This window comes from Emiliania huxleyi, assembly GCF_000372725.1.
Source record: "Emiliania huxleyi CCMP1516 unplaced genomic scaffold EMIHUscaffold_5, whole genome shotgun sequence".
NCBI lineage: Eukaryota > Haptophyta > Isochrysidales > Noelaerhabdaceae > Emiliania > Emiliania huxleyi.
In genome coordinates this window covers 1,773,475-1,791,882 of record NW_005198244.1, presented here as the reverse complement: position 1 = coordinate 1,791,882, position 18,408 = coordinate 1,773,475, and the positions used below count along the sequence as shown (strand labels likewise).

Below are 18,408 nucleotides of genomic sequence, written 5' to 3'. Positions count from 1 at the left end.
CCACGCCGTCTCGCGCACACCGCCAGCAGCCCGATCAGAGAAACTGCAGCGCGCGCCTCTGCACGCCTGCAGCTTCTCTGCATTCTGAGACCTTCTCAATCCACCCCGCCGCCGCGCCTCCCCGGGCACACACCGCAGCAGTGAAGATGTGAGTCGAAGTATGGGATATCGACCGAGCCCGCGCCTGCCGCACACGTTTCCGTTTCTTTTTACTGCCATAAGCATAAAAAAACACCATGGCGAAAATCGCGTTTAACAAACAGCGACGACCAGCAGCAACGATTTACAGCAGCGTCCTGCCGAGTGTGTGTAGCACCGACGCAGACGCACCCCAGGCACTACACTACGACGGCTAGGCAGACCTCACCAGTCCGATAAGGATCAACTGGAAGGTTGAACCTCGAGCTTAGACAGAACGGGCGCGACAGACTCCAGGGGAGATCGCGCTCTACTCGGGGCACCAAGGAGGAAAACCGAAACCGTTTGGGTGCCCCACAAAAACCCAAACGCTACAACCTAAAAGTCACACCTCCCCCCCACGTCCCCCCCCCCTTGGGGACGTAGCGCACGCCCTTACTCGGAGAGAGTGGGGGGGGAGGGGGGGTGGGGGAATAGGAGGAGCCGTCGAGCTCGGAGTAAGGTCCACAGTAGAGAGACAGGCATTTAAGGCGTAACTTCACCCTCGCTCACCTTGAGTATATCTAGGCGCCCTGGTGCAGTCGGTCTTCGGATCAGCGGCCAGCTTCCCATCTAGGGCAGGGAACCCCCAGCGACGCTAGTGTGGCCTACGGTAGCCTCAGCTTGTACGCGATCCCGGGGCAGGGGGGTGTGGACTCTAGAGCTCCAAGAAAGGATAGGGAGAGGAAGGGAGATTGGTGTGCCGGTTTTTCGCGTTAGCAATTTTTTTTGACAAGCTTGGCAGCTCGCGGATCGACGATCGCCACGAGCTGCTGCCCGGCGACCGCCGCTCGCCTTCGACGACAGTCCTAACAATCGGCGGTGAGCGGCACCTCCTTGGCCCAGCACCGGTGTTGTCACGTCTCAGCTGCTTCATTGCCATGTCCAGTTATGGCGGAGACGCGCTGATAGCATTCCTGTGCACGCAGTTGGACCTGCACGGCCATCGGGTGCGTGGCGCAAACCTGGGTAGTCGACGGGCCCCCGGGGGCGACGGGGGTGCTCTCCGGCCGCGGCGGCCGAAAACGGGGACCTCTATTACGGTCTATTAATGAAGTGATCCACTTGATCCAAGGGTGCCATTGTGCTCTACTACAAAAGTTGTGTAAGATGCCCAAGTCTGACGCTGGATCCTTAGCGGAGCTGAGTTCTGACGGTGTGAACACGAGCAACCGGAGTGACGACCGGGACCGGGCCGCACGCCGGGAGTGTCCCGACTAGCAGTGGCGGGCGCGGACGAGCGAATGAGAGGTCGCTATCTGTGGAAGATGTGTTATTAGAGACCAGGGCTGCCTATCTCTCACTGAAAGGGACCTCTCATTCGCTCGTCCGCACCCGTCACCGCTCACGGAGTGCTCCGCGTGCCGCCACCGGCCGCCGCCGGCCGCCGGCCGCTCACGGTAACGGAACAGTGTTACTACTCCGCAACATTGAGCTGGATCAAACTGAATAGTGCTCCTGAAAGCCCCCTCTCTCTGGGCTCTGCCACACAGTAGCAGCTCACGACTAGCAGCTGCTGTGGCTGTATTTGTAGCCATTTTTAGGCTTCAACTGGTCCCAAAATAGTAGCAACACCTCATGAAAATCAGTCAAAAAAGCCCCCAAAAATCGGCGCCTGCGGCGGGCTACCTGGGGCTGCGCCCCAGACCCCCTTGACTGGGGGGACCCCCCGCGAGAGCACCCCCGTCGCCCCCGGGGGCCCGTCGACTACCCAGGGGCGCAAAAAGACCTGTTTGCGCTGTCTTCGATATCAGCGGCTACATGCGCTGCTGCGCGTACCTGTGACGCACACATGTTGATCACATCCATATACCTCACTAACACACAGCTGGCGAGCCTTGCTTCCCTCGTCTGGCCATGCTGTGCATCATCTCACCGTATGCAGCCGTATACGCCCACGGTGCTCACAGGGTCGGGCGTCACGGTGCTCGTGGCAAGCATCTCCGTCACTCTTGTGACTTGTGGGCTTGGTGGTGTTGCCTCCGGTGCTACTGCTGGCTAGGGTGCCAATGGCGCGACGGGAGGCGGCCATTGGCGCCACTACAGCAACGATTGTTAGGCCGTGGAAAAATCCGGAATTCGTGCCCCGAACCGGCCGACACGTCGCCGCATATATGTATATATACCACGTCCGTATGGGCTGCACAAGCCAAACCACGCTCATCACAGCTTGCCACAGTGTGGCCCCTGGCAGTGGTAAGCCATTCTTGGTGTACCAGCTCACAGGAGGGCCGCTTGAACACGATTGTTAGACGGCGTGAAAAATCAAGATTTCGCGAGATACAGCTGTTTCGGCGAGACGAGAGATCGAGATATGAGCACGTAGCACGATAATATTCACACGCACAGCACACCATCACCTGTCACAAACAACATTCGCCCCGCACTTTATCAAGCACGAAGCAGATCCCATCGCTCGTTCTGACCTGATCGAAACACCGCCACGCTACATGAAGTATGTCTCTGAGAGCTGCGGGTCGGGCACCACGTCGGCCCGCTTCGATGACGGGTGCGGCTCCTCCCTCTGGTCGGCGCTGGTGCGGCGCGGGTGTTCGCTCCGCTTTCCCAGCGGCGTCGCGGCTCTGCTGCCCGCGCCGCCGCCGCCGCTGTCGTTGGAGGCGTCCCCAGCAGAGGGGCCCCCTTCCCCTCGCCGCCGCCCGTCGTCCTCGTCGACGGCTGGAGGGGCGGGGGGAGGGCGGCGCGGCAATGGCACGACCCCCCCCGCCACGCCGCCCACCCCGCCGCCCACGCCCCCCGCCGCTGCGGCGAGCACGGACGCCTGGAACCGGCTCGCCTCGCCGCCCTGCCGCAGCTGCGAGGGGTGCGTCGCTCCGGGGCCGATCAGGCCCGCCGCCGCGAGCAGCGCCGCCGGGGTCTGCTTGCCTGAGCCGCCGACCCACGCCCCGCCCCCCCCGCCCCCTCGGCCGCCGCCGCCGCCGCCGCCACCGCCGCCGCCGCCGCCGCCACCGCCGCCGCCACCCCTGCCCCTTGCCCCGCCGCCGCCCGCGAGCGAGGCCGCCACGCCGCCGTCGCGCGAGTTGGCCGACGCGATCGCGCGGAGGGCGTCCGGGTTGGAGCCGGCGAGCCGACGCGCGAGGGACTGCGGTGGGCGGTGGGCGGTGGGCGGTGGGCGGTGGGCGGTGGGCGGTGGGCGGAGGGCAGGAGCAGCAGCGGCGGCGGCAGCGGCGGTGGCGGCAGCGGCAGCGGCGGTGAGAGTGGTGTTAGGGGCGGTGTTAGGGGCGGGGTAGGGGTGGCGACAGTGGCGGGGTGGGCGGCGGTTGGTGGTGGTTTGGCGGCGGGGTGGGCGGCTGGGCGGTGCGCCATGTTTCGCAGCAAAAGACGCCGCAGCTCCGCCTCTTGCTGTTGCGCCGCGACGCCGCGCTCGCGCACCTGAGGAGGAGGGCGGCGGTGTGGCGGGTGGGACGGGCGTGGTGGCGGCGGCGGCGATGGCGATGGCGGCGGGTGGCGGCCCTGGCCTCTCATGAGTGTGCCTCCGCTGTATCTCGGCCTCATCTCGGCCACATCTCGAGTGGATCTCTTGATCTCAACGCGATCTCCTGATCTCAACGCTGGGTCCCGCGCCTCGGTACGCAGTTGGTCGTGCTGCTTCTGTTCTTGGGCGATCCGCTCCTTGACTCGCTCAAGCGCCGCTTCGGACGCCTTGACCGGCTCGGGCAGCCGCCGCTCCACAAAGGAGTCTGCGTCCTCCGTGTCGTCGCCCGCAGTGTCGTGCGTCCGCATGTGCCGCTGGAGGGACCAGCGGGAGGCGAACCCTCCGCGGGGGGGGGGGGGGGAGGGGGGGAGAGGGCTCCTGTGAAGACGCGGTATACACGCCGCCTCCAGACGGGACGCGAGGAGAGGACTGCGGATGCGAGGGGCCGTCGCCGCCAGCAGAGGGCGTGTGGGGCGGCCTGGCAGGCTCCGAGGGTGTCGCAGGGCTGTGGAGGCCCGCATCTAGCGGTGCAAGGCCTTTGCCGCACCCCGGCACGGTGCACAGGTGGGACTGGCCCTTGGGGAGGGCAGCGGTGGGCACCGTCGGGTCGTTCTCGGGCACGACCATCGCCCCGCTGCTGACCATCGCCCCGCTGCTGACCATCGCCCCGCTGCTGCCGTCGCTGTCGGCGCTCGGGACCACCAAGGGCATAGCCGCGGGCCCGCTCGCTTCACAAGCGCCGCCATGGACGAGAGCCCCATCCTGGCACAGGTCGGCGAGATGAGCCGCCGCCCAAGGGGCGAGCGCAGGCCCGGCTGGCGGCGCCAGCGCCATGGCCGCCGGCGCGAAGGCGGGGGCGAGGACGGACGCGCCGTGTGCGGTCGGCACCAAGGCGCCCTGCAGCAGGTGCATCGGCTGCACCGGCACGCACGCCGCCGCCGCGGCTGGCGGGAGCCGGTCCGCCGGCCCGTCAAAGGCGGCAGGGATGTCGAGCAGCCCAGGAGAGACGGCGGCCTCGCTCTGCAGGAAGGCCATGACATCGTCCACTGTGAGCGCACCCGAGCCGGGGGTGCCGGCCTCGACGGCCGGAACCTCCATCCGCGGCCGCTCAAAAGTCGCGCCGAGGCCACCTCAAATGGGGGAGAGCGACAGTGCACGGGCCGACTCGGTGCGGGGCGGCGTGCGCGCAAGAAATGCCACCCCCTTCTTTCGACTTTCCTTGTCCCGATCATGCTCAGCCCGGCGCACGTGCTCGGCACGTCGAAACCGCGACGAGCCCGGGGAGAGCACCCGCCACCCCAGCGCCCATCGAGTGGCGAGAAGGGCGAGGGCGGCGAGCAACCGACCGGCAGAGCCACTCCCTATAACGTCCACGGCGAACAGCCTCGAGGGCGGATCGCCCCTTTCAGGAGCATCGGCTGGTGAGTCGACGCCTGTGTGGCTGCGTACGGCGGCGTCGCGGCTCACGGATAGCAGCACCGCCGCCGGCAGCCCCTCCCAGCGAGTCTGAGAGAGGTCCCGCTAGATTCTACAGCTGCTCATCACTCCATATTCCGTTCATTAATAATACGGACACTCACGTAGATAGTTGTTATCAGTGCGCGCGGGGGGGGGGGGGGGCGACAGGGACAGCGGAGGGTGGGGGAACGACCCCCCCGGTCAAGGCCGGCCTCGACGAGTCACAGCTGGGCCACGGCGACGTGCAGCACCAACTGCTCCTGCCGAAAAAGGTCGAGGCCTTGGCTGGCCAGCGCGTCGTTGCTGTGTCGGCGGGATGCTTCCATAGCCTCGCCATCACCGCCGACGGAGCCGTCTGCAGCTGGGGCTGGGGAACCTTTGGCAAGCTGGGCCACGGCGACTAGCAGCAGCAGCTGCTGCCCCAAAGAAGGTCGAGGCCTTCACTGTGCAGCGCGTCGTCGCTGTGTCGGCTGCATACGAACACAGCCTCGCCCACCGCGCTTTCGCCGGATTTGTCTTGCGACGGTAGATTTTTGGGACAGGGATGGAGAGGAGTGTGGTGCGCTAGCCTTCGCCCACCCTTGGGCGTCTGCCTCTTCATATCTCTCTTCGCAGTCCCTCGCCGATTCTCGCTGCAACCTTCATGCCACCTCGCGGTCGTCCCACTCTCGTCGTTATCTCTCCTGTCGCTTCAACCTTCATCAGCGCGCCCTGTGTGGTGGCGGCCGTGCCGTCCTCCCATCCCTCCCTTGGTTGGCTGTTTTCTTTTTCTTTCTTTTAGCAGCACGCAACCATCGGGGTGGTCCGGGTCGGGATATATTCTTTTCTATTCTTTTCCCCTATTCTTTTCTCTTCGTCCCCGAGCGGTGGCGGCGTGCCGTCCTCCCCCTTCAAGCGTATGTATGTATGTAGGAAGGTGAAGAACAGCCAGGCTCGGACTGGACACCAACGCGGTATGGGTGGACGCTGGACAGATGATGACGGCACGCACGAGCGACACACAGACACAAACAAGCTCACAAGACACACAGCCAGCGGGCTGCCACACACCCTGAGTAGGCGTACACATAACTCAGGGCCACATCCTCCCTGTCGCCCCCCCCAGCACTCCAAGGTGCCAAGAGAACAAAACAAGGGCACACAACAAACAACAGAAGAAAGGAAGTGACATGCGAGGCTAGAGCAGCTTGCTCCACCTCTAGCAATCTCGCCGCCCGGCGAGGCACGGACGAGACCGTGTGTGGGGTCTAGTGAGGTGTCTATGGACGCCCTCCTCAGAGGCTAGCTGCCTACTGCTAGCCCTATCTCGCACTCACGAGCAGTGACAATTCAATGGGTGAGTGTATGCGAGCAGAGGCGCGTGGGCTAAATCTAGGCCGCACGTCGTGGCACTATGAGGAAGTTAGACGTGCGGCCGCAGCGCGCCCGCCGCAGGCTCGGCGGTGCGCGCGTGTTGGCGAGAAAGTTGCGGGTAGAGCCATGCCCGACTTTTCGAAGGTGAGGCCTGCTCTGCGACGAGTGCCAGCCGCGCTGCGGAGCCACACCCTTCGAGCCGCGTCCCGTCGGCACTGTCCCTGAGTGCGTCTCGCCTTGGCGACACACACTCTCGACGAGGACAGTCCGGCCTACGGGAACGTGTCGCGCGCCGGCGACGGTTGCGGCGTGGTGGTTTCGAGTACGAAGCGACGATGGCACGACCACCGCCCTGACCGGGCAAGGAGGGGCCTGCTCCCGTTCCGCGGGGAACAGGAGGTCTCCCCCCCTCCCCCGGCCTGAGCAGCGACGGCTGGAAGGCAGCCCCTTGAGTCGAGGGCGGCGCGACCATTGCCGCTCGGTAACTGCAGATTACGCCCCGCTCCGCGTCGCCCGCCCGCCGCGCCGCGCCGCCGCCCGATGATTACTAATTCATTATTAATTAATTAATAAGTAATTATACCACCCGCCGCCGCGCCGCCCCGCCCTGCGTCGCCTCGCCGCTGCGCCGCCCGCCGCCGCGCCGCGCCGCCGCCCGATGATTAATAATTAATAATTATTACCCGATGATTAATAAAGGCTCTGCATGGGTTCAACGCTATTCTTAATTTATATTCGGCGCTGCCTACGTACCTACCTACCTACACCACAGTTCTAAACAGCGTCTGGCACTACGCCGTTGTCAAATCCAGAAGGCAGTCCGAGTGGGTGCTCAGCTGGCGGCGGCTCTGCTACTCTCTGGCGCTTTCGCTGAATCGCCTCCTCTCGCTCTTGCTCCTTGCGCTCCTCCTCGATCATCCACTGTCTGCGGATCTCGTGATACACCTCACGCGACTGCCGGGCGATGTCGTCGCTGCGCGCGACGAGCAGCATCTCCTCGTACGAGGCGCCGCAGATGCACACGTAGCGCTGCTCCCACTTCTGCGCCTTGGCCGAGAGCCCCGCTTTGAAGGCCGCCTCGCTATTCGGCAGATGAGGCGCAAAGACGCCCTTTTCGCGTGCGATAGCCTCTGTGGCTGGCGAGTCTCGCCGCGGCCTCACGCGCACGCACACCGGCTGCAGGGGGCGGAGATGGTGCTGGCCGCACGCCAGCCGCTGCTGCTCGAGCCCAAGCCGCACGTCGCGGCTAGAGCGGAGGCACGGCGACTGCGCCTGATGCTCTTTGTACTGCTCGTTCCAAACGGCAAAGTAATCCCGCCCTGTGCGCTGCACGATCGGCTCGACGATCTGCTTGAACTCGAGATACTCGTCGTACGGTTGGGGGATGCAGTTGTCAGGGAAGCCGCCAACGGGCACTCGCCAAAAGGGCAGCACAAGCTCGCGCGGCTGGCGCGGCGGCGGCGGCGGTGCTGCGCTCGAGGCGGCGGCGTCGCTCGGTCGGATGTCGGTGCTGCGCGGAAAGGCGTCGATGCCGAAGACGTGCCGGGTCTCCCGCCAGCACTCGACGAGCTGCGAGATGTGCCACGTCTCATGCACGCTGAGTACGGCGACCAGGACGCGCTCCGGATCGTCGACGGTGCACGGCACGCCGACCTCGAAGCACCAGTCGTGTGTGCAGCAGCGGCGGAACTCGAGGTGCTCCTTGAGCCAGCCAAGCGCGGGCGGGGCATACGGGTTGGAGTTGCAGCTGTTGCCCAGGAGCAAGAGCAAGCGCGAGAGCGAGCGCAGCAGCGTGCAGACCTGCGCGACCTCCTCGGCAGTCGCGCCCTCCACGACGTCCGGCTCGCGGAAGCAGTAGTCGGTCGCCCATGGCATGACGAGGAGGCGCGGATCCTTCTCGCCGAGCAGGTCCGCCGGCGCGTTGCCGCCGTTCGGGTCGTACGTCGTCCGGAAGGGCCGATGTACCCAGCTCCGCGAGCCGTCCGGGTACGCCACGAAGGCAGCGTCGTCGTCGTCATGCCGCCGCGACTGCGCGTCGATGCGGAAGCAGTTCTTGTTGTACAGCGTGGCGCCGTCGGCGATGACTTCGGCCTTGCGCGCCTCGTACTCGAGCGTGCACACCAGCTCCTCGATGAGGCCCGCTGCGATCTGCTCGGGCGTGGGCGGCGGTGGATGAATGATCTCGGGGCGCCCGTCGCGCTCCCAGCGGCGCCAGAAGCGCATCTCACGCCGGTCAGCCCGAGACCGGCACAAGCTGAGCTGGAGCTTAAAGTCGTCGTCTTCGGACGACTCGTCGCCCGACGACGGCGGCGCGCGGAAGCGCTTCGCCCACTGCCGCAGCCTCCGCCCTCGCACATCCTCGCGAGCCGCGCGCGGCGCACTCACACGCGTGTGGCGTGAGCAGATCTGATCGTCCGCTGCACGCCGCTGCTCCACGCGCGAGCGCCTGGCCTGCTGATCGGCCGCAGCCGTCTCGGCCCACTGCTGCGCCTCCTCTGCCCTCTCCTGCTCCTTCTCTCGCTCTCTTTGCGCATCCGCGCGCAGGTAGCGCCCCCCCGTCTCGTCCGCTCGGAAGTCGTCGTCACCAGCGAGGCGTGTCCAGGCTCTCGAGGCGGTGTTGTAGATGCGCCCGATGCCCTTGCCAGCTGCGTCGAGCGGCCACCTGCGACGAGCGCGCGCGTGTTACTGAGAACCCACGAGGCAGGTAGGGCAGACACACACGCAGCGTACCGGTAGCCTTCCATCTGCCAAAACCACAGCGTCGGCAGCCCATCATCTGCATTGCGCTCGGCGGCCTTGTCCTCGTTCCTCTTGTCGGGCAGCGGCGGAGGCGTCCATTGCGCGGCATTGTCGCGCGTGAGTCGCGGCCGGCCAGCAACGTCAGCAAGGCCGCAGATGCCGCAGCACGTCGGACCCAGGCAGCCACACTTCATGCCTGGCCAAGCGGCGGACTTTATCCGGATTTGTGGCTGGATGGGTGCCTGGTGCCGAAGCGCTTAGTCAGACACCCGCGGGGGGGCGAAGCTGGAAATAATCTAAGGGGTGGGTTAACACTATATTTCCACTACGTTCCAATATTGCGTTGAACGATAATGTGTGTGTGTGTATGTGTGTGTGTGTGTGTGTGTGTGTGTGTGTGTGTGTGTGTGTGTGTGTGTGTGTGTGTGTGTGTGTGTGTGTGTGTTTGTTTGCGCGATGGCAGGGAAGGGCAGGGCAGCCGCGAGCCGCAAGTGGCGTCGGCGACGCGGCGAGGACACGATGGTGACGCGCCCACAGCGCAGTGTGCGCGGCAGCAGCGCCGCCGGCGGCCCCACGCCGCATCAGCGGCGCTCTGAGTGAGTCAGGCTGCGCTGCACAGCCTGCTGAGCACCCTCCCGACGAGCGTCGCGCCACGCGGGCCCGCCGCAGGCGACGCGGGCGGCGAGCCGATGCGCGTGTCGTATAGGTGTAGGCAGCGCTGGCGAAGCGAGGTGGCCGGCGCCGGCCCCCGCAGGCGGTTGCAGCGAGAGAAGCGAGTGAAAAGACACTGTTGAAAGGGTGGATAGCGGCCTGCCGTCGAGCAGCACGCCGCGCGAGCCCGCTGCCGGCGACCCGATCGAGAGCTCGTAGTCATGGTACCATTCAGCGCGCCATCGCGCCTGAGGCGGCCCGCCCTGGCCTTGTAGGCCTTCCCAGACAGCTTGTCGAGGCTGTACAGAGTGCCGAGAGCATGCTGGGCAGGCTCCCGTCGAGCGACGAGCCATGCTGGCTCCTCGCGGGCGGCGAGCTCGAAGACCCGCTCGGAGCTTCGCCCAGCCCGGCGAGCCCGCCCGCACGCCCGTGGCCGCAGACATGGAAGACCAGCTACTTGGCGTTTCCTGCCAGCGCTCACATGCCAAAAGATACCTCGCAGCGCGCGAGAAGAGAGCGGAGCGGTACGCCTCGGCGCCGCGAGAGCAGCCAGCCGGTCGGCGTGGGGCCGTGGGCACCAAGCGGCCGCCGGGCGCCTTCGCACCGACGGGGGCGCCGCGGCAGCAGAGAGCCTCCCACTTTTTATGGGCGGTTCAAGCGCCTACATGCACAAGTTGTAGAAAATAAAAAATCAAAAAAATAAAAAAGTGAAAAGCGGCGCACAGCGCTCTTCATCGAGGCTCCTCCTCCTGCACCTTACCGCCTCTCGGCGCGCCCATCCGTCCCTGCAGCCAGACATTGCCGCTTCGCGACCAATCTCGGCTCGCCCCCGCGAGCCCTTCCCGCTCCCATGCTCCCGCTCCCGCCCCCACCGCCTCCGAGACGCCCAACCTCTCACCTCACACCGCGCGTCCCACAGCGTCTCGAGACATGGCTCTCCCGTTCTTCGGCGGCGGCTACTCGTACGAGGACGTCGTCCCGCTGCCACCCTGCTCCGCCTTCACCAACGACGACCCCTGTGAGCCTCTGTACGGCATCTTCAACCACACTTGCCTGGCGCCGCTCAACTGGTCGCTCAGTGCTATCAACGGCAGCCTCTACCTCGTCGAGGACAACAGCTGCGGCGACACGCCCATCGGGCTGGGCGTGGTCTTCCTGCTGCTCATCGCCTTCTTTGCCTTCTCCGGCGGCGGCGGCGGCGCCAAGGCGCGGGACATCAAAACCCCGCCTCCCGACAAAGCGTACATAAACAAGGCCGCCGCGCCCCGCCGCCGCCGCCACCGTTCCTCCGCCACCGCCGACCCGCCCGCCGCCGCCAGCAGCTGCCGCCCTTGTCCTCGCCGCCGCCGCCGCCGCCGCCGCCGCCCCTCGCCCCTGTCACGCTCTCCCAGCCCACCACCCCTTGGGCCGTCGCCCCCGGCCCTGACGCGGGCCCCCGTCGGCCAACCCACCCCGAGCCCTACTCCGCCGACCACTGCGTCCTTGACCCCGACCACCTCCCCCCGCCCCCTCAGGCCAAGAAGAATGCGGCGGGCTCACTGGTCTGAGCCGGAGGCGCACGGCACTCGGGGGGGCGTGTGCTGGCCAGTGCGTGCTGCGCGCGCGCCCTCCACGCCGCGCGCCCTCCGCGCGCCCTCGCGCATGGGGCTGTGTATGGGGGCTGGACTCAACGGCGGGGACCGTCATGCAACATCGGTCATCAGTCTGAGTAATTTCAGCGCGCGTACCGCGCGCGCGTTGTCCGCACATATCTTCTCACACATATACACATGTTATAATGCCATGACTCGCGAGAAGTGGAGGCGAGGTTTTGCTGAAGTAGAAACTAGAATTTGATAATAGATTAAACAGTATACGGCTACCATGCACTACCAAGCCCGCCGCCTGGCCACTCAGACTACGCCGTACGCGCTACTAGTCCTCCGGCGGCTGCTCCAGCACCAGGCCTGGGCGCTGGGGCGTGGGGGGCCACCTGGGCGCTTGCCTGTGGCTGTGGCTGTGCCTCTTGTCGGTGCCTCTTGTCACGGCCGGCGTCAGGGGTCGGTGGGTCGCGCGGGTCGTCCTGAAGGCCAGCGGCTCCGAAGCCGCGGTCGTGGAGGCAGTCGCCGCAGACGCCGTCCACGCCATCGTGGCCGGCGAGCCACCTTTGGATGATCGGCGTCGCGCGCACGATCTCTCGCCGCGCGATAGGCCCGTAGAGGTACCGGAAGAAGTTGCGCGCCAACTTGGGGGGCAGCACGATCGGGGAGGAGTCCAGGGGGGCGCCGCTCACCTCCGGGTAGTCGAGTGCGAAGGCGAGCAGCCGCACTTTCCATCCGGCGCGCACGCCCCACGCCGTGTTTTCGATGGTGGTGAAGGTGCCGGAGGTGACGTGCGAGCCGCGGTACGAGTCCTGCTGCGCGCCCTCGACCTGCTGGCGGATCTCGTCCTGGAGGGCGCCGCCGGTGATCTCGGCGAGCTCCTCGGCGCCGTCCTTGAGCTGGTGCGCCATTGGTACGAGGTCGACCGTGCCGAGCGGGCCGGGCAGATCCACCTCGAGGGTCGAGGGCAGGTCGGCCGCGGAGACGAACGGGTTGTTCTGCACGTGGCGCACTCCGTCCTCGGCGAAGCTGTACTGCGACCAGTTGCGCGGGTACGGCTCGGCGAAGAGGGTGAGGCCGGGCACCCGCGCCCAGAAGGGCGGCAGCTGCGAAAACTCGCCCGGCGGAGTGCCAGAGTCGGAGAAGAAGCGGCCGAGGTCGTTGGTCCTCGGCGCGTCGAATGGCGAGTCGTCCACCAGCAGCACCTAATTAACTAATAATGTTAATTAGTGCTTAATTAGTTAATTCGGCCTCGAGTCGTCCACCAGCAGCACGTCGATCGTCCGCTCGGAGCAGTCCAGCCGCGACCGCCCCGCCTCGCAGTCCGCCATCGCCGTCGCCAGCGTCATCGCCAGCCCCGAATTGTCCGTGTACGCGCCGTCGACGCCGCGGAACCCGACCCGCTCCTCCTCCGCCCCCTCCGCCCCTTCGCCGCCGCCCTCTGCGTCGCCGCCGCTCGTGCAAGTGCCGAGGTCGGCGCAGGCGACGCGGAGGTCGAGGAGGACGCCCAAGTCCTGCTCGCGCGGGGTGTGCGAAGCGTGGGCGGGGCGGGGAGGGAGGGAGGGCGGGGAAAGGGAGGGTCGCTGCCTGTGTGCCGCCAGGCATGCACTCCTCCACGAGCCTCTGGATGTGGTCGGCCGCCCAGTACTCGAACGGCTTCTGCAGCAGCTCGGGCACCGGCAGCAAGTTCTTGGCCGCCGGAGAGGTGACGGTGCGGAGCAGTGCCTCGCGCAGCAGCGTCGGCGACGAGGCGAGGCCGGCGGCGGCGGACGAGGCGGCGCTCACCTCCACTCACAACGATTCAGCGTGAGTCGTCGATCACTCCTCGCCAATAATCAATTAACCAATTAAAGAGTCGTCGATCACTCCTCGCCAATAATCAATTAATCAGTCGTCGATCACTCCTCGCCAATAATCAATTAACCAATTAATTAAAGAGTCGTCGATCACTCCTCGCCAATAATCAATTAACCAATTAATTAAAGAGTCGTCGATCACTCCTCGCCAATAATCAATTAATCAATTAATTAAAGAGTCGTCAATTAACCAATTAATTAAAGAGTCGTCGATCACTCCTCGCCAATAATCAATTAATCAATTAATTAAAGAGTCGTCGATCACTCCTCGCCAATAATTAATTAACCAATTGATTAACGAGTCGTCAATCACTCCTCGCCAGTGCTTGAGCGGCAGAGGGCGGCGCGCGCCTCCCCGACGAGCACGTCCTTGTCCAAGCGCGGGAAGCGCGCGCGGAGGACGCGCGCGCCGGGCGGCGACGGCGGCGGCTTCGGGAGGCAGCAGTAGCGGAAGCAGGCGCTGCCGTCGTCGCTGGCGTACGGCGTGTCCTTGTCGCTGCCGCGCGTCGGAGAGGCGGGGCACGCGTGGCGGCCGGTCCAGCCGCAGCCGCACGTGTAGTTGCGTGCGCCGATGGGGGCGCCCTGGCGCAGCGTGACGGCGTCGCCGTGCGCGTCGAGGCCGGGCGCGAAGAAGCCGCGGAAGGAGCGGCCGTCGTCCTGCGGCAAAGGCTCCGAGAGGGTGAGGGAGCGTGCGGCTCTCGTCTCTGCCCCTCTCGCCTCTCCCCCTCTCTGGGGCGCGCGGTCCTGGGCGGGCGCGTCGACGTGCGCGACGGGCAGCGTGGCGTCTGCAGAATAGCCTGGCGAGGCACACGCGCGAGATGTGGCCATGTGCGGCCGGTGGTGCGGCCGAGGCGCACCGCGAGCGGCCTGGCGGCGGGACGCGGGCCACCACCTCTCGCGGCGTCGAGCCGAGCCACGTGTCTGGCGGCAGCGAGAACTGCTGCACGAGGGACGCGCCGGTGAGGCCCGCCCGCTCGGCCGCGTAGCTGAGCTGCTCTTCGTGTCGGACGGTGGCGGAGAGGGTGGCGTCGACAAAGGTGCGCCAGTTGGCGGTGGGGAAGGACATCATGTCCATGTGCTCGGAGACGCGCGACAGCAGCGAGTTGAGATCGTCGCAGCGCGAGGTGGAGACGATGCCTGCACGCGACGCGGCGAGGTGAAGGGGGCACACTCCCTGCCCCTCCCCCCACGACACTCCAGAGGCGGCGCCCAGCCCGCCGATCCGGAAGAGCTCGTCCGAGTACCTGCAGGCCAGGCTCCGAGAAGGGTCAGCCAAGCCTCCCTCTGCCCGGCCCTCCCCGACTCCGGGCGGGCTCTGAGCACCGCCGCCCCCACTCGCTCAGGATCTCGCCTATCTCGCGGTAGCCGTGCTCGTCGTAGTGCGGCTTGCTCTTCGCCAACGCCTTGGACACCTCCTCCACCACCTCCGCCGCCGTCTCCGCCGCCGTCTCCGCCGCCGTCTCCGCCGCCCGGTCCGTCGGCTGCTCCTCCGCCCAGTCCACCTCCCCTCTCGCCGCCTCCTCCGCCTCGGCCGCGAGCGAGTCGTTTCGCGCGGTGAGGCTGCGGTAGAAGGAACGCGAGAAGGCGAAGGGGACCGCGAACCACTGCCCGCCCGAGTTGCCACCAATATGCGTCACGTCGTCCCACTGCCGCCCTCCCGGCCTCTCCGCCCCCGCCTCTGCCTCTTCCTCCGCCGCCTTGGTCTCCTCGTCGAAGGCGATGCTGAGGGCGCGCGCAAAGGCCATGCCCGCCGTCATCGTGCGGAAGCCGCCGCCCGAGACCACAAACGCAAAGGGCCTCCGCCCCCTTCCGCCGACCGCCCCTCCGCCGCCTCCCTCTGCCCCGCCCTCTGCCTCCCCCGCGGCGTCTCCCGCGGTCGCCGCGACGCCACCACCTCCGCCGCCGCCGCCGTCCCCGCTGCCGGTGGCGGCCCGCCGTGCCGCCTCCGCCTCGGCGAGGTCGAGCAGGTGCAAAAACTGGTTGTACGCGGTCGGCGATGACGGCGGCGGCGCCGGCGGTGCCGGCGGCGAAGGCGGGCTAGGCGGTTTGGCTGCGGTGGGGAGGAGGGGAGCAGTGTGAGTCCGAGACAGCCATGACGCGGAGAGAAAGTGAGGGTCTGAACGGTGCCAGGCGAGGCTCTAGCACCCCTCTTGCACGCGGGTGGAGTCCTGGGCGCGTGTGGGAGTCGCGTCTCGGAACTCGCCTGGCGGCAGAGGGACAAAGAGGCCCACCTTTTGCGCCACCTTGCCGGCTTGCTCCTTGGCGCTCTCGGCTGCGGCAGCAGACGCTGCGCTCGCCTTGCTGGCCTGCTGCTTCGCGCTTTCGGCCGCAGCGGCCGAGGCCGCGCTCGCCGCCGACGCCGCCTCTTTCGCGCTGTTTACGAGCCCACCGACGGGGCTGCTACTCAGCGCGTTTTGTTGGGCCGCTTTGGCCTCCTGCTGCATTGCCGCAGCCCACGACGGCTGCTCCCACCCGTAGCTCCCGAACCCTCTCGCGGCGTAGCCAGACGCACTGTGTGGCGTGGATTTGTTGAACGGCCCCGGCGTTGCAGCGGCGGAGCTTCCATCCTCGAAAGCAGTGGTTGGTCCTGCCGCGGCAGCTGCCGCCGTGTGGGTGGAGAATTGGGCGCTCAGCCGGCCTGGCAACCTCACGACGGCTGGCAAGGCGACAGCCAAGGAGCAGGCTGTAGCAGCGACGACCGCCACTGCGCGCCACCGCCAGCTCCAGGACGCGGGATGGTCTATCATGGATGACAATAATGGCGGCCAAGGTGGCGCCTGTAAAGAGAAAGCGTCGAGTTCAAACGCACTCCATCACATCATGGATACAAAACGAGAACACAACGCACTCTGTCACATGACGCGATCCCACGACAGCGAGTGTGAGGACTAAATGAACCGTACGTGAAGGGTGGGGCCCGTCCGCAGAGCTAGGCGGCGTGGGCGCCCCCCACTGGGGCCGAGGGTAAGAGGACGTCTGCCGCTTGCTTGTTCTTGACGAGAGAGCAAGCACTCTCTTCTCTCTTGACGTCGCTGACCCATAAATACAGAGAGAGAAAGCCCGGCGGGGACACAACGCACATCACATGACAAGCGATCCCACGATTGCGAATGCGGGGACTACATGATTAGTTGATTACGAGTACAGGGAAGGGTGGAGGCTGGAGGGCCCGTCTGCAGAGCTAGGCGGCGCGGGCAGCCCCCACGCCGAGGACAAGAAGCCGTTCGTTGCTTTTCTTTTGCTTGTTGATTAGGTAGGTAGGTAGAAAGGTGAAGAACAGCCAGGCTCGGACTGGACACCAACGGAGTGCGGGTGGGCAAGCCCTAAAACGGCGGGAGGGGTAGGGGTGCCGCTGTAGGGGTGTGGAGGGGTCGGGAGGGCGGGAGTGTGGACCGTGACCTAAAGCCCTCCACCGATAGAGGTGTCAGGCGGCAGGGCCCAGGAGGGGTGGGGGCTTGGAGGGCTGGCCAAAAGCGAGGCGTAGGAGGGGTCCAGAGGGCTAGAGAGGGCTGGAGGGGTCGGAGGGGGCTAGAGGGGCCGGAGGGGCTGTGCGGATGGAGGGGTCTGGAGGGCTCGGGGGGCTTGGAGGGCTTGGAGGGCTCGGAGGGTGTCGTCCGGCAAGAGGGTCCCTAGCGCGAGGGGTGGGGCTCGGGAGGGGTGGAGAGCTCGGAGGGCTCGGATGGCTCGGAGGGCAGAGAGGCACGAGGGTGGCGCTGGAGGGCTCGGGAGGGCTCGGGAGGGCTCATGAGGGATGGAGTGCCCGGAGGGCTCGGAGGGGCGAGCCACCGAGCCGGGCTCGGGGGGCTCGGAGGGCTCGGAGGGGTCGGAGGGGTCGGAGGGGTCGGAGGGGTCGGAGGGGTCGGAGGGCTCGGAGGGCTCGCGGAGGGGTGTGGAGGGGTCGGAGGGGTCGGAGGGGTCGGAGGGGTCGGAGGGGTCGGAGGGGTCGGAGGGGTCGGAGGGGTGTGGAGGGGTGTGGAGGGCTCGGAGGGCTCGGAGGGCTCGGTTAAAGATACCCTGCAGGCATACGGAAGTGGTGCAATACACATCATGAGGCCCGGGGAGCCTGCGGCGCTATTTTAACCTGCCCCGACAGAGTCTCTCGATACGGCGCGCGGCGGCGCCGCACCCAGCAAGCTGGGGCCGCTCCTTACGGACTCGTCGCTGCGCTCCTCAAGGCAAACACGAAGCGCGTTTGGTATTCGAAATACCTGGGGTTTCCGCTAAAACGGAAGCGCCACAGCCTCCAGACACACACACACACATGGAGCTCCTCGCTCGCCCGCCTGGCGGCGGCAGCGGCCATGGCGACGCTGACGGCGGCGGCACTCGTGGCGGTGACACTCGTGGCCGCGGCGGCGCCTGGGCAGCAGAGCTGTCGCTGCAGTGCTCGCGGCAGCTGGCGGCGGCGGCTGGGGGCGGCGGCTGGCGGCGACATTGCTGGCGGCAGCCATGCGGGGGCGGCGCTGCTGTGGCGGCGAGGCGGCGGCGTTGCAGCGCCCTGCCGCAGCAGGCCCGCCCGGATAGCACTGGCAGTCTGCCGGCGCGGCCGGCGCATTCGAATGCGCCCGCCGCGCCGGCAGACTGTTGGATGGCCACAGTCGCGAACGTGGGTGAAGTCGTGCGGCGCAGAGACCAGCTCATTCGCCGTCGCCGGTCCCTCGATCACGGGCGCCGTCGCCGGTTGACCCGCGTCCATGGGCGGCAGCAGGCCTGCAGCCCTCCAGCCCTCTAAACCCCTCCGACCCCTCTAACCCTCTCGTGGCGGGCACTCTCGGAAGCTCCGCGCCATTCTTTTTTTGCGACCCCTCCCGGAGGCCCTTCCGACCCCTCTCGAGCCCTCCCGCCACGAAGATCCTCTCTTTGTCCGACCGTCCCTCCGAGCCCACCCGGCGCCCGAGCCCTCTTGCCTATCACCCGAGCTCGGGGGGGCGGCGAGCCCTCCTGGACCCCACCACCCCTCCCGCCTCGCCCAGCCCTCCTGACCCCTCTCCCCGGTGGACCGCTCCACCCTCCCAGCGCGCTAGCCCTATGGGACCCTGTGGAGCCCTCCCGACGCCGATCCGACGGGGACCCCTCTGTCGCCCTCCAGCCCTGTGGGCTGGCGAGCCCTCTGGTCGGAGGGGTGGAAGTGGGAGGGCTCGAGGACGGACCCCTCTCGCTC

The 18,408-nt window shown here is 66.8% G+C and overlaps 4 protein-coding genes across 4 annotated transcripts; 1 reads left to right on the top strand and 3 right to left on the bottom strand.

Moving 5' to 3' along the window:
- Positions 1-2,486: 2,486 nt before the first annotated feature.
- EMIHUDRAFT_448274 (hypothetical protein) lies at positions 2,487-4,789 on the bottom strand. Its single transcript, XM_005767271.1, has 4 exons — positions 4,166-4,789; positions 3,768-3,924; positions 2,951-3,060; positions 2,487-2,842 (listed from the first exon to the last, which is right to left on the bottom strand). Exons 1-4 carry the CDS (start codon positions 4,706-4,708, stop codon positions 2,624-2,626), a joined length of 1,029 nt encoding a protein of 342 aa, XP_005767328.1. The 5' UTR covers positions 4,709-4,789; the 3' UTR covers positions 2,487-2,623.
- A 2,346-nt stretch (positions 4,790-7,135) lies between these two features.
- EMIHUDRAFT_448273 (hypothetical protein) lies at positions 7,136-9,372 on the bottom strand. The gene is made up of 3 exons (XM_005767270.1): positions 9,152-9,372; positions 7,961-9,083; positions 7,136-7,777 (listed from the first exon to the last, which is right to left on the bottom strand). The coding sequence occupies exons 1-3, from the start codon at positions 9,352-9,354 to the stop codon at positions 7,196-7,198; spliced, it is 1,908 nt and encodes a 635-aa protein (XP_005767327.1). The 5' UTR covers positions 9,355-9,372; the 3' UTR covers positions 7,136-7,195.
- Positions 9,373-10,564: 1,192 nt separating this feature from the next.
- EMIHUDRAFT_432731 (hypothetical protein) lies at positions 10,565-12,373 on the top strand. Its single transcript, XM_005767269.1, has 2 exons — positions 10,565-11,065; positions 11,326-12,373. The coding sequence occupies exon 1, from the start codon at positions 10,662-10,664 to the stop codon at positions 11,058-11,060; it is 399 nt and encodes a 132-aa protein (XP_005767326.1). The 5' UTR covers positions 10,565-10,661; the 3' UTR covers positions 11,061-11,065; positions 11,326-12,373.
- A 1,452-nt stretch (positions 12,374-13,825) lies between these two features.
- On the bottom strand, positions 13,826-16,005 carry EMIHUDRAFT_432725 (hypothetical protein; the record flags this gene model as incomplete). The annotated part of the gene is made up of 5 exons (XM_005767268.1): positions 15,451-16,005; positions 14,571-15,297; positions 14,115-14,491; positions 13,992-14,044; positions 13,826-13,904 (listed from the first exon to the last, which is right to left on the bottom strand). Coding segments are annotated over exons 1-5 (1,779 nt in total), but the record flags the coding sequence as incomplete, so codon positions are not given.
- Between the last annotated feature and the right edge of the window lie 2,403 nt (positions 16,006-18,408).

Coding starts and splice junctions, on each gene's coding strand:
- EMIHUDRAFT_448273 (XM_005767270.1), bottom strand. CDS start 9,354: ATGAAGTGTGGCTGCCTGGGTCCGACGTGCTGCGGCATCTGCGGCCTT. Junction 9,084..9,151: donor TGGCAGATGGAAGGCTACCG/GTACGCTGCGTG, acceptor CGCTCGTCGCAG/GTGGCCGCTCGACGCAGCTG. Junction 7,778..7,960: donor GCTGGCGGGAGACCCGGCAC/GTCTTCGGCATC, acceptor GAGTATCTCGAG/TTCAAGCAGATCGTCGAGCC.
- EMIHUDRAFT_448274 (XM_005767271.1), bottom strand. CDS start 4,708: ATGGAGGTTCCGGCCGTCGAGGCCGGCACCCCCGGCTCGGGTGCGCTC. Junction 3,061..3,767: donor GAAGCAGCACGACCAACTGC/GTACCGAGGCGC, acceptor TCGGCGGCTCAG/GCAAGCAGACCCCGGCGGCG. Junction 2,843..2,950: donor CGAGCCGGTTCCAGGCGTCC/GTGCTCGCCGCA, acceptor GCCGTCGACGAG/GACGACGGGCGGCGGCGAGG.
- EMIHUDRAFT_432731 (XM_005767269.1), top strand. CDS start 10,662: ATGCTCCCGCTCCCGCCCCCACCGCCTCCGAGACGCCCAACCTCTCAC.